The following is a 13,589-nucleotide window of genomic DNA, read 5'->3' on the forward strand; positions in this document are numbered from 1 at the left end:
ATTGCCAGCGATACACACTCAAGCTGTGCGCAGACAAAACCCTAAAGATGCTGCCCAGACGGTCTTGGCGCCAATCTCTCTGGCCGTCAACGCCACCTAGCTGTTCAACTAGCCCAAACGACGAGTGCCCCTTCCGACCCGACCATTAATCAATTCACCACCAGTTCCCCACGCCCATGCCTGCCCTCTTCAACGAGCCCCCGACGTCCGCATCGCTACTCATGCAATGCGGCTACCGCAGCAAACTGTGCACCAAGATCCGCGCCACCAAAATCGACGGCACGCTGAACAAACTCTGCGAATCCCACCGCCGCAAGGCCAGCACCAGCTAGCAGCGGCTGCACCAGCCATTGCAAAGAACGAATGAAGCGTCGATATGCTGAGGCGGCAATTGGCCACCGCCCGGTGAAGAAGGAATGCGTGATCGAGGACCCCATTCGCGCGGTAGACGCCCCGCTCGATACCTATGGCGGAACCAACTACCCGTTGGGCTTCTTTGCGGGTGCACTCGCTGCACCTTGCTCCGATTCGGTCGACATCGAGCTGCTGGAGCTGCTGCTGCTCAACATGCAGCGGCAACCCGCTCCACCGAACTCCCCATTGTCTGTGGACTAAACTAGCTCCGTCCTCCCGTAGATTGGGGATATATCTGAAGCAGACTTGTTACCTCGCTCGGCTGTGAAGTGAGTCGTATAGCCGTCGCTGCGCGGCCGTGTCTACCTCTTACGTCTCCAACGCCCAGATTGCCGACAGCGATATCAATCGCTGCGCCCGACCGTCCACCCTCATGTCCGGTGGAATTTTATTAAGGTGGGGTTACTAGAACCTCTTTTACACTCAACTCAACCAAACACAAGCTAATGCTAATCCTCTGTCGACACTAACCCACGACCAGCCCAAAATCACGCGTCCGTCGCCAGCCCTCGCTAGCCACTTCCCACGCTGTCCGTCAATTCCTCGTCGTGAGCCTCAACCGTCCAACGACAATTTCTCGGCTTCGTAGCTAACGCTACGGAAGTCCCTCGTTCCTCAGGAGGACTAACGTCCCCGTTCTTCGTGTGCGTGCTCGCTGCGTCTCGCGATGCAACTCGCGCTACAGGCCGTCTCGATGTATGCTCGAGCCCGCAAATTCTGTTCCGTCGCCGCTGTCGCCCGCAGTCTCGTGCCTCGGCCGCCGTGTCGAGTCAACCCTCGGGTGCCATCTGCAAGCCCCGGGTCCTGCTGACTGTGCCACTCTTCGTCAACAGGAGCGTCCGCTTGGCTCCGCCGACCGCTCCCGGACCACTCCGATGCCGCCCATCATCGCCGTGCCCTCGATCAACATGGGCGTTTGCTTCACGTCGCTGCTCACCGTCACCGCCTACGTCTCGCTCGCCGACATCTGCACAGATGGGTCCCTCGTCTGGGCTCATCTGTTACATATCTAACATAATGCGTTGAATGCAGCTACCTTGTAGCCATTGAGAAGGTTGTGTGCGGCTGTTTCACGCGCCACGGTCACTCTTCGTTTAGCCGCATAGCAACGAAGTCAAAGGTGTTGACTGGCTGCTACTGGTGGTCATGAGTGTGGGTCAAGAGGAAGCCTTGAGAGAGGCTGCTGTCTATGGCCAGTCTGGGCTGGTGCAGCACCTCGCTGAGGAATGCGGCGCCGACGTGAATGCCACGGATGAGTACGGATACACGGCACTGATGCACGCTGCTCAACACGGAAACATTGACGTCGTACACTACCTCGTTAGTCAATGTGGCGCACACGTGAACGCCGCAAACAACAGCCACGACACTGCGCTGATGAAGGCCGCAGCCAATGGACATCTAGACGTCGTGCAGTACCTCGTTGGAGACTGTAGAGCGAAGCTTAAACCGAGAAATCGATTCAAGCCTACGCCACTGACGTGGGCCGCTCGAAACGACCACGTCGATGTCGTGCAGTTCCTCGTCGGTACAGATACCAGCTTTAACAACATGAAGTGTCGTGACAAAGCGCTGGTGACGGCAGCTCAGTTCGGCCACATCGACCTCGTTCGTCTCCTGGCTGGCAAAAATCCCTCAAATGCGAAGTCAAGGACCATGCAGAGTCTGCAGCACTGGTGAAGGCCTCGGAGTATGGACACTTTGACATTGTGAAGTGCCTGGTAGAGCAGTTCAATGCTGACGCAAATGTGAAGAATGACAATGGCAGCACTCCGCTGATGATGGCCTCGCGGAGGGGTCACATTGACATTGTGCGGTACCTAACCGGAAAATGCGGAGTGGATGTGAATTCCAAGAACAAACACAAAGCCACTACACTGATGGAGACCGCTGCCTTTGGCCACATTGACATCGTTCGGTATCTCATTGCATGTGGTGCAGACGTGAACGCTAAGGACGAGGACGGAGATACTGCTGTACGACGTGCGGCTGATCATGGGTACCATGACATTCAACGGATTCTCTATCCGTTGATCACAGTATTTCTAGCTCCAGAGCAGCCTCCTGATCTACATGGACGCAGTGGTTGGATAGCCAGCTTCAGGGAAAGATTCCACCGCTTCACGAAATTACTTCAGTGGCCTCGAATCCATCCACCATGCACTGGTGACACAACAGGCATCGATACGAATGCTGTCCTGGATAGCTACCGATCATCAAGCTGCTCCATTCCTCCTACTGAAATCGAGCTGACCCGCTTCTGCCAAAACGGTAGCGACAGAGGGGTTTTCAAGCGAAGTGGCTCGACGCCGACGCAGTTGTGAAGCTTTTTATTCTAGGCGCATCCCACTCGTCCTTCGAGCAGGAAGTGCGGTTGTGGCAACGACTCCGACACCCAAACGTGATCAAGATGTACGGTGAGTGCGAAGTTAGCCACCACCTGCAGTTTTTCGTGTGTGAATTCGCCAGCAGGAGCTCACTTTTGGAGGAAGCCCAGCCGGGTAAAACGAAAAATGTAACGGGGTTACACGCACAAGTGGCTACAAGCCACTTGTGATTTAACAGATAAGATATCTGTTAAAATTTTTAGATACTTCCTCACCTTGGAGTAAGCCACACCAATGGATACATTGAAGTGGGCCACCACAATGAGTGATCCACACCTACCCAAAGATCCTATCGGTAGAAAGCAGCATCTTTCTACCAATTAGAGACGTGCATATTGGTGGGGCTCTGACGGCCAGCCGCTGTCAACCCCTTTCATAGACGATAAACAGTTTTAGCAGATTTAGGAGGAAGATCAATTTACAAACAATACAGTTCTCATTTTGACTTAAACTAGCTATTTGGTGTTTTATTTGATTTTTATTATACTTGTGGACTCAAGTATAATTAATTCAAATTGTTAATAAACTTCTACGCTTCCTCATACACGTAGCGCGACGTGTAAGCTAAAGTAGTGGTTCATGTTAGACCAATTACATGGTCCACCTGGACGGAGACCCATCTCCGCGTCCGGAGACTTCGGTCCGGGTGGAAATTGACGCAGTGGCTGCAGATTCACAGTCCGCGTCGCTCTCTCGCGCGGCAAGAGTCTTCACCGCGTTGACAAGGTCGAAGGCCAGGGGCGCCGTGCGTCCGGATCCGGGAATTGAGGGTACTGCTCCTCCTAGTGATGGTGAACCTCAGCGACCCGTGGGTCCCATCGAGTACCAGGCCGAACGGTGGAGACGTATCCGGACGCACCAGGATCACGATGCCTACTTGTCCGAAATCAAGTCGTTCCTGAAACGGGTTATCGACAGATTCTCGCCGAGAAGGCTCCGCAAGATTGCCAAGGTGGCGGACTTGTTTGCGTTAGATGTTCGGGATGTGGTATACAGTCTGGCCCGATCGACTCGAGACCGCCCTCGCAACTTTGTAGATGAGCCGAGACTGGTGATCTCGGAATCTCTGCGACCAGACATGCTGCACTACGCACACGAAGATTTCCAAGGTGGTCACCAAGGCATCACCCGGACGTACGAGAGACTCCGTTCGGAATTCTACTGGCCGGGGATGTACGCCGATGTTGAGCGCTGTGTCAAGGAGTGTGTCGACTGTGCGAGTGGCAAGGGACGACCGCCCAACGAAGGACCGTCGCCCGGAAATATTGAGCCCAGACGTCCGTTCGAAGTTGTCTCGATGGACTTTGTCACTCACATGCAGGAGTCCGAACGTGGAAACACCTTTCTGCTGTTGTTCCAGGATGCGTTTTCCGGATTCGTGATGTGACCAGCCTCCACCGCAACAGCGTGGAGTTGCTAATACTTGCCTCACTTCGAGAAGGACTCGAAGTGCTTTCGCTCTTGCTTACCCGATCACGGTAAGCAACAGAAATTCGCTTAGAGATGCCGACGCATAGACGTGGTCGACATCGAAGAAGCGTACACAGACACTGTGTTGTCTATCCCCGTGGTAGCGGCGCACCTCGCGCTACCGCGCATGGTACTCAGCAACAGAGAGTTTACACTCTGTTGCAATGGCAGTCATCATCTTGGTCGTGCTCATTGCGGATGAGCACGGAAACCCCCAGCACAAACAATTGACCAGCTGTCAATATTATTGACGTGTCGAGATTGACACGTCTAAGCTTAACGGGGGGATGTTGTCACGGGGTTACACACAGAAGTGACAACAGTCACTTTCGCATGACAACGGTCACAAGTGACAACTGTCACTTGTGCATGACATTTGTCACTTATGGTTTAACAGATAAGATATCTGTTGAAAGTATGAAGATTTACTCGAAGAGAGCGAGTGACTCTCTTCGAGCTTTTACAAGATTCGAGCTTTTACTCGAAGAGAGCGAGTGGCTCTCTTCGAGCTTTGGTAGATTCAGGCGCGTCGAACAACTTTGTTCGACTACGAAGCCTGCCGAGACTTGACTTCGAAGAGGTATATACACCTCGAAGTCTTCTGGAGGTACGACTAGCAACAGGTGCCATCGTGAAGACCGAGAAGCGCGCGCGTCGTGAACGTGCGCTTCTCGTACAAACAACGAGTGTTTGTCGAACACTTTATCGTCCTGGACCTGGACGATAAGTTCGACGTAGTAATGGGCATGCCGTGGCCTGCACGGCATGATCCGGTGATAGGTTGGAAGAAGCGCACGCTCGTGCGCTTCGGCCGCGACAGCGGAACAGAGAGCGGTGGCCCTGTTACCGCAGCGCACGCACCAGCAGGTGCGCGCGGCTCACCAGTTGAGACAGCGCTTAATGCTGCTGTCCCGGAGTGCCCAGGAAGTGCGCGAGGGCGCGCACAGGTGAGACCAACGTCGGCAATGCTGCCGACGTCAGAAGGAAAAGATGTACTTGTTCCGGGAACCAATACCCACGTTCAAGTGTGTAAGGGACAGTCCCTGGCCCAAAGAGGTCAGGTCGATGACGACGCGTCGGATCCAGGAGCCGACGCACCCTCAGTCATGAGGGGCTCCGCCAATGAATGGCGTCGAGGTGACGACGGCGTGTCAACTCCGGGAGTTGATGCTGCAAATAGTGCGGACGGTTGCAAACGTACCACACTGACGCAATTTGCATGCTGTCGTGCAGCCGGGTGAATACAAACCCGGAAGGTTGAATGGGGTGGCCGACGCGTTATCACGTTGGCCGGACTACGCAGAAACTGCTGGCGTCAATACCATTGACGTCATGCGATCGAGCAAACCCACATCGTCTCTGTTGGACGATGTGAAGGCCGCGTTCGCGCACGACGCGGACGCGAAACTCTTGCTGGCCTATGGCACAACACCTTCTGACAAGGCTCGTCAGAAGTTGCCCAAGCACCTTCGTGCGCGTGCGCACCGATATCGGGTGCACGACGGACTGCTTCTTTACAATGCAGTCGACGACAACGCGGATCGCGTTGTCGTACCGAACGATCATGACCTGCGACTCAGGATCATGTTCGAATATCCTGATGCCCCGACCGCGGGACATCTCGAACGTGAGAAGACATACGTCCTTCTCACGCGCGACTTCTACTGGCACCACCAGTATAAGTGGGTGCGCAAGTACATCCGTGCTGGCGAGGGATGCCAACGCGTAAAGCCTGCGCCATTCGCGCAGGCTCCACTGCAATCACTACCGACTCCGTCGGAGTGTTGGAAGTCCATGTCATTGGACTTCATCTTTGGTCTTCCCCCGGACAGCGGAGGGAATACCGGTGTTATGGTCTTCGTCGACCGTTTCAGCAAGATGGTACATCTTGCTGCGGTGCCGGCAGAAGTGACCGCGAAGCAGACGGCCCGTCTGTTCGTCGACATGGTGTTCAAACACCATGGCATGCCGACCGACATCGTGTCGGACAGAGACCCGCGCTTCACAGCGCACCTGTGGCAAGAAGTGTTTACATTTCTTGGGAGCCAGCTTTCAATGTCGACTGCGGATCATCCGCAGACGGACGGTCAAACCGAGCGCGTGAACCGCGTGCTCGTCGACATTTTGAAGAGCTACGCTCACTCGTTGCAATACTGGAGCGAGTGTTTATCGATGGCAGAGTTTGCCATCAACAACTCAGTGCATGCCTCGACCGGGCATACACCATTTTACGTGAATGCCATGTGGTGTCCACGTCTACCGATTTTACTCGGAGTGATGGCTCCCACTTTAAGTGGGGGAGGATCTACGACTGCAATACGGCAGTCACAGAAAACCGCTGACACTTGCACAGTGTCAGCTGCAACAACGAACAAACCACATGAGTCTACGCGGGGTGCAGACTCCTCCAACAACAAGGACAAAGACCACGGGTCTGCGCAGGGCGCAGACACCGCGAAGAACCACGCAGAGGCCGGGCCTCTAGCGGATAGCGAGCTGAATGACTTCAGCTCGGATGCAATCAACTTCCTTACCAAAAGACAAGCCGTAATTCGGTTTGTCCAAGATGCAATAGCAGCTTCTGTTGATCAACAGAAGCTGAACGCAGACAATATGGGCAGAGGCAACACAAATGAATTCAAAGTTAGTTCACTGGTTTTGTTAGCTACGCAAAACCTGCCAAAACATGCAGTTTCGGATTTCGGAGCGAGTAAGCTTGCTCCGCGCTTCATCGGGCCGTTCACTGTGTTGGCACGGCACGGCAACGCTTACACGCTTGACATACCGTCTAGCATGCGCCTCCATCCGACCTTTTACGTCGGACGACTGAAGCCATACCTGCAGCACGAGCCATCTAGCTCGGCTGACCCGAAGCCTCGGCAGGAGCCGAGGCAGAAGCGGAAGCATTGGCCTCGGCGACGAGCAGCCTCTCCTCCAGCGCGCGGACGCGCTAGAGCAACCCCTTCATCTGGGTCCCCAGCTCGACCTGGATATTCGAGGCGGTCTGCGAGACCTCCGCGACTTGGGCCTTCTGATTCGCCAGCCCAGTTTCAGGGCGGCGAACTCAGCGCCCTGCAGACGCTCCACGGCGGTTACCCGGTCGTGGAGAGACGCATACTGATCAGCCCGGGGCTGATCATACCCGGGGCGTGTTCCCACCCCCGCCACCGCCGATCCGTGGCGCCCGCGGCTCAACCCGCTGGATTGTTGAGCGGATTGTTGACCATAGTATCCCGAAAACGAACCCTCAAGGGGCTCGTTTTCGTATTCGTTGGAGAGGATTTCCTCCCCATCAAGATACATGGGAGCCGCGGAACGTCTTGCTAGAGGACGTTCCGGAAATGGTGAGGGCGTACGAGGAGCAGTACGCGCTGGCGCAGCGGAAGTAGTGCGAGCGCTGCGGTCATCGCTAGCGCCCGAACCCTCACGTGCTAAGAACTTAGCACGGAGCTCTTTGAGACTCTCGGGCACACGGAACGACGTGTACCCGTTCAGGTCGCGGTCGCTCAAGCGGACCGCGCCTGGGAAGCCCTTCGCGCACTGAAAGCCCTCGGGCACAGCGCACGGCACATTAGCCTCCTCCGCAGCAACGTGGAGTTGCTCCAACTTTCCACGCTTCGAGTACGTCTCGAAGCGATCACGCGCTTGCTTAATCTGATCACGGTAAGCACTCGGCTTCTTGTTGAAGTTCTCAACAAAAGCGTTCCAACTTTGACAAAGTGCCTGCCATTCGGGCACTTTGCTGCGAGAAGAGGTCTTCTTGCTTTGAAACCATCGGAGCTCGTGGAAGAGTCCGATGTAGTAATCGCGCCTTTGATGCGTTTCCGCATCAAAGTGCAGCTCGGTAGCCACAGCGTCATCTTTGATGGCGCTGCATACGTACAGCGGCACCTCATTCGGAGGTACCGAGTTCCCATACCGTTCCGCGATCTCGGACGCGGACGGCATCCATGGATCGCGCGCTGCAGGCGCAGCGCGCGGAGAGCCTTGAGCTTTGACATCACGCGCTGCAGCAGCAGCGCGCGGAGTACTGAGAGCCCAAGCGAAGCGAGTGGGGTATCACTCTCAGTACGCGAACGCTTCGAACTCGAAGCGTCCGATTCGTCCCCTTCACGCGGGCGGATGTTCTTAGTGTGGGGGTCGAGCGATTCGCTCGACACTGAGTCTCTGCGCTTTGAGGATGAGTCCTTCTCGTCCTCTATGTCTTCATCGTCGTCGTCGAAGTCGACGACGTCGCCATCCTTCGCCTTCTGGCGCTCGAAGTAGTCATGGATGGAGAGATGACTCTCCACCGCCTTCGAGTTCTTCGTCTGGGGCGCACTCATCGTTAAATGAGCGCGGGTTTCTTCTCCAAACGCGGAGAATTGACGAATGGTCAATTCAGAAGATTGACGTGCGGGGACCCCGCGTGCCTAACCTTAAGGGGGGGGGGGGTGACGGGGTTACACGCACAAGTGGCTATAAGCCACTTGTGATTTAACAGATAAGATATCTGTTAAAAGGTTTAGATACTTCCTCACCTTGGTGTAAGACACACCAATGGATACATTGAAGTGGGCCACCACAATGAGTGGTCCACATCTACCCAAAAGATCCTATTGGTAGAAAGCAGCGTCTTTCTACCAATCAGAGACATGCATATTAGCGGGGCTCTGACAGCCAACCGCTGTCAACCCCTTTCATAGATGATAAACAGTTTTAGCAGATTTAGGAGGAAGATCAATTTATAAACAATACAGTTCTCATTTTACCAATTCTAAGTCACTTGGAGTCTTATCTGATTTAAATTATATTTGTGTATTCAAATATAATTAACTCAAGTAATTACTAAGTACTTACGTTTCCTCACACACGTAGCGCAACGTGTAAGCTAAAGTAGTGGGTCAAGTTAGACCCACTACAGAAAACCCGACGACATGGAAGCATCTGTACGAGGCAGCGTTGGGTCTCCAGTACCTCCACGAGCGAGGTATTATTCACGGTGACCTTCGCTGTAGTAACATTTGAGACCGCATCAAACAAAAAGCTGCTTAGCCACCATTTGTTTTTTTCGAGAAAAACGACTTTAAAGATTGGCCAAGCAAAATCGCACTTAACAGTGATTTCCCAGGAGAGGCGATTTTCCAAAAGTCTAAATTTAGAGCAGGTGTATCGCCCATTACGTTTTCACCCCGAAGGATTAATGACCACCGCTGCGACCAGCGAGCACCATGAGCCCACCAGCGCCATTCCTGGCAGCAAGCACCATGCCAGCGGCACTGCAACTGGAGCCTGCGGCACTGCAGCTGGAGTCTGGGGGCCAGAAGCCCCAGAGGTGCAGGAGACAGACCATGCGCCTGTGGGCAGTCCATCAGCGAGCAACCATGCCAGCCCCAAGCCAAGACGACTCCTGGGACCTCTGTGCAACGCGCCAGACGACATTGTGGACGCTGATTCTGACGACAGCGAGTGGGAGCCGTCGTCTCATTGTGGAAGCGAACTGTTTTCCGTGGGAGTGACTGCGTGGACGGCGTCGGTGGGCCTTCTTCAAGTGATACATACAGCTCGGATGAAAGCATCATTTTGTTCGACGGACACCTTCACGAGCGAGTTACGTCTTTGATTCGTGAAGACGGATGCAACGAAGGTTGCCTTCGCGGAAAAGCAGCCGAACTTGAAAACTTTCTTCGCTCTATCGACCACATGAGCTCCAAGGAGAAGAAGCAGAGCATCATCACTGCACTGGCGCTATTGACGAAGATGGACACGGCAGCTCGTCGTCGAGGAACTGGTGAGCGGCAAACCTACTCGTACTACCTACCGCTGGTTGGCTGTGTTTGTCGTGATGCGTGGTGTCAAGTGTATGATGTATCTACTGCAAGTATCACGCGTTATAGACGCCAGATTCAGGCAGGTGCCTTCTCCATCCAGCCGCACAGGAGCAAGATGAACTTGAACGCTAACAAAATCCAGATTCGCTGGCTCGTACAATGGTTCCGCGATTTTGCGGCCATACTCAGAGATGTGGTTCCTGTTCGTGTGCACACTCAACAGACGGTCAGCGGAGTTGTGAAGAAGCGCTACTCGGCAGAGGAGTACAGGCTGCTTCCAGCGTTCTTCACTTGGGACCAACTGTACACCGAGATGGAAAACTACGTTGTTGAAAACGAGATGGACGTTCGAACGCCCCAGCCATTTACATTTCGGAAGCTACTGCAGAAGTGTTGCCCTACGATTCGCATACGCTCGCCTCGGAGCAACGTCTGCGACGTGTGCTCCATCCTCTACTCTCGCATGAAGTCTGGGGTCACTGCAGTGCTCACTGAGGAACTCGGTGTTCACACCACAGCAGCCAAAAAGATGAGGTACGACGTTTGGGACACAAGAATTATTTGGTTTTGGCGTGGGTAGTAAGATCATTTTGTTTTATTCTGAACATTTTTCTAACAGAAAAGAGTACAAATGCGACCTGGAAGCTACCTCGGACGACCACGCCGTGATCGTGAGGGATTTTAGCCAGAATCTCACGCTACCCAGCGTGACGGCGACTCCTTCCCAGTGGTATTTTCTGTCGCTGGTGAATGTGTTTCTCTGTTTCTCTTTGGCATCTACTACGCGAACAAGAACATCCAGTACAACTACGTGTACGAAGAGTCGGTTGCTAGCAAAGGAACAGACGAGGTAAACAGTCTGCTTTACCACTTCATCCAGAAGATCGTCGTTGGCAATGGACAGAAGAAACTCACTATATACGCCGACAACTGTGGGGGATAGAACAAGAACAACTTCGGGGCGAAAATGCTGCAGGGGCTCGCGAGCCCAAATTGGTGGACTGGAGACTATCGACCTGAAATTTTTGTTAAGGGTCACATAAGAATGCGGTAGACCGAGGATTTGGCCATATCCGAAACAAGTTTGCGCGCGAGGACGTGTGGACGATGGACCAGCAGCTGCTGGAGGTAGTGAACGCTGCTTCCAACTCCGCGTTAATCCATGTACCGAAGGAGGTCTCCGTGATGAAGCTGTTCCGGACGGTCGTCCAGGAGGCCTACCAGGACATGAACGGCATGCAGAGCTATCAGCTCTTCGGAATGGCAACCTCAAACCGAGGAGTCGTGTCGTGTCGTGCAAGCCCAGCCAGTGCGGTGATGCAAAATAAGGTTTACGGCGGTCCTACGACGGTATTCCTACATCTGATGCAAAGATACGTGGTCTCTTTGAGAGCCACTTGGAACTACTACTGCCGCCATGCCCAATTTCGAAAAGAAGCAGCAAATGCACAGCAAGGTGCTGACCTACGTCCCAGAAGAGTACTGATCAGACCCAAGCTACGATGCGCCTAATGATGAAGAAGAGCAGAAGGTAAATGAAGCAAAACAGGCGCGCCGTAAGGCCGCAGCGAAAAGGAAGAGATCAATCAACACCTCTGCTGAAGCAAAAAAATCGACCGATATGACTGACGAAGGAGGTAAAGATGCGATGACGCCGGGGTGGAAGAGCAGGATAAGGAAGCTGCGGCGCCGCAGTCAGGGAAACAGCGTCGAAGCGCGCGAGGAAGGAGAAGTAAGTGTAGCCAGTCCCGGAATGTCAGCAGTAAACAGAATGATCCTTCCGTGCATTTTCCAAAAATAGACACTTCGGACAAAACATTACCCTTGGTATTTTGAGATCGTGATACGAACGCTCACATTTGAACAGGAAGCAGGATGAATTAGAGTACCGGAGGTTGCCCATTCGATTCAGAATAGAAAACAGTACTGGAGCAAACCAAAAGTTTTTTTTTGATGAAGTTAGTTTTTGAGGGCATCCCTTTTTTAGACGACCACAGCTCGTTCAGTTTTCAACTTCTTTGAGCACTGAAGACACCACGAGAAAGGGGAGATGCACCGCTTTCCAATGGTGTGATTAAATCGCGATTCGTACGTAGGTTCGTAAGCATTTTTTTCGTTTGACGCGGTCTCATTTTGATCGGAGACGACGACAAGGCAAAGTTGGCGAATTTTGGGTTGAGTCGATCGAGCTGGTCAAGATCGGATTCCTCTCGTGTTGTCGAGTCAATGCGCTGGCAATCGCCGGAGGTTGCGAAAAGGGAGCCACCATCGTGCGCGTCGGACGTCTATTCACTGGGAATGTGCGTTTTGGAAGCCACAATTGGTAAAATGCCATGGAGCGATCAAGACGAAACTTGGGCGTGGTTTCGCAAAATGCGGTGGCCTCCCGAGACAGGCATACACGAAGATTATCATCCCAACTGCCCTCCTGGCGAGACCAGCGAGTTACTGTGGCGTATGTGTTGCCAAGACCCTCACAAGCGTGCCGTGTTATCGTCTCTTGTTTACGAGCTTGAGCAACGAGCTCTTAAGGAACGTTCAAGCTCCAATGAACCGGAGAGCGAACCTTTGATCGCCTTCGATGAATACGGAGGTGGGAAACTGAGAGAATCGTGGCTAAAATTGCAAACACACATGGAGAAGTGCGATGATACTCAGTATTGCCGGATTTTCGATGACCTCAAGAGGGCCCGCAAGCATTTGCAAGCTTCATCTCACAACTTCACACAATTATCACAGTTTCACGGGTTTGTGGCCGACTTTTATCGGATGATTAAGATGCCACCTGAACAAGCGCGAATCTTGCGGCTTTCGTCAACGCGTGCCACGACCAACAGCGTGTACGCATTTGAGTGGCGTATAAAGTCGTTGGTGACATCACTTGGACTCACTACAAGCGAAAAAGAAACTCAAGCGCAACGGCTGCAGCAGCGTAAGGAGCAAATCGAGTTCTTCGTCTCGGGAGCATCGGATATTTTTCTGCTGCTGAAGGATTTAAAGTCGCCGGAAGAGCGATCAGTACTTTTGAAGAGATTGAGAGCCGAGATAGAAAATCCCCCAGAGACATACACGTCCGAAGAATTGGAATTGGTAAAGACAGCGTACGAGGAGATTGCCAGCAAACTGGAACGCGACGATTTGTTGGAGCTCATATCTGAGTGGTTTGTAGCATGGTACGAGCTGGTAGTTGACGAGTGGGATTGTTTGGGCGAAGGTGGATTTGGGAGCGTGCACCGAGCCAAGTGGCTGGACTCGGACGTGGTGGTGAAGCGTGTGACCTTTTAACGGATCGGGCGAAAACTGGAATGCTTCGGGTTCCCTGCTTATCCGCGGCATTACTTTCGTCTTCTACTTACACGAAAACTCAGTCGGACAATACCAATAAAGTACAGTAGAAGCCCAGGCGATGTTCCGTCGTGAAGTCGATATTTGGTTTGGCTTTAGCCACCCTCACGTTGTCCGGCTGTTCGGCGCCTGCCATGTTGGGAAACCATTCTTTGTCTGTGAA

The 13,589-nt window shown here is 53.3% G+C and overlaps 3 protein-coding genes across 3 annotated transcripts; all 3 read left to right on the plus strand.

Moving 5' to 3' along the window:
• Positions 1-363: 363 nt before the first annotated feature.
• Positions 364-615, plus strand: IUM83_02513 (uncharacterized protein; the record flags this gene model as incomplete). The annotated part of the gene is made up of 1 exon (XM_067926438.1): positions 364-615. The coding sequence occupies one exon, from the start codon at positions 364-366 to the stop codon at positions 613-615; it is 252 nt and encodes an 83-aa protein (XP_067796485.1).
• Positions 616-1,289: 674 nt separating this feature from the next.
• Positions 1,290-2,094, plus strand: IUM83_02514 (Serine/threonine protein Kinase; the record flags this gene model as incomplete). The annotated part of the gene is made up of 2 exons (XM_067926439.1): positions 1,290-1,393; positions 1,521-2,094. The coding sequence occupies 2 exons, from the start codon at positions 1,290-1,292 to the stop codon at positions 2,092-2,094; spliced, it is 678 nt and encodes a 225-aa protein (XP_067796534.1).
• Positions 2,095-9,953: 7,859 nt separating this feature from the next.
• IUM83_02515 (uncharacterized protein) lies at positions 9,954-13,366 on the plus strand (the record flags this gene model as incomplete). Its single annotated transcript, XM_067926440.1, has 3 exons — positions 9,954-10,615; positions 10,701-10,827; positions 12,821-13,366. The coding sequence occupies 3 exons, from the start codon at positions 9,954-9,956 to the stop codon at positions 13,364-13,366; spliced, it is 1,335 nt and encodes a 444-aa protein (XP_067796535.1).
• Between the last annotated feature and the right edge of the window lie 223 nt (positions 13,367-13,589).

This window comes from Phytophthora cinnamomi, assembly GCF_018691715.1.
Source record: "Phytophthora cinnamomi strain GKB4 chromosome Unknown Contig16, whole genome shotgun sequence".
In the NCBI taxonomy this organism is placed as follows: domain Eukaryota; phylum Oomycota; class Peronosporomycetes; order Peronosporales; family Peronosporaceae; genus Phytophthora; species Phytophthora cinnamomi.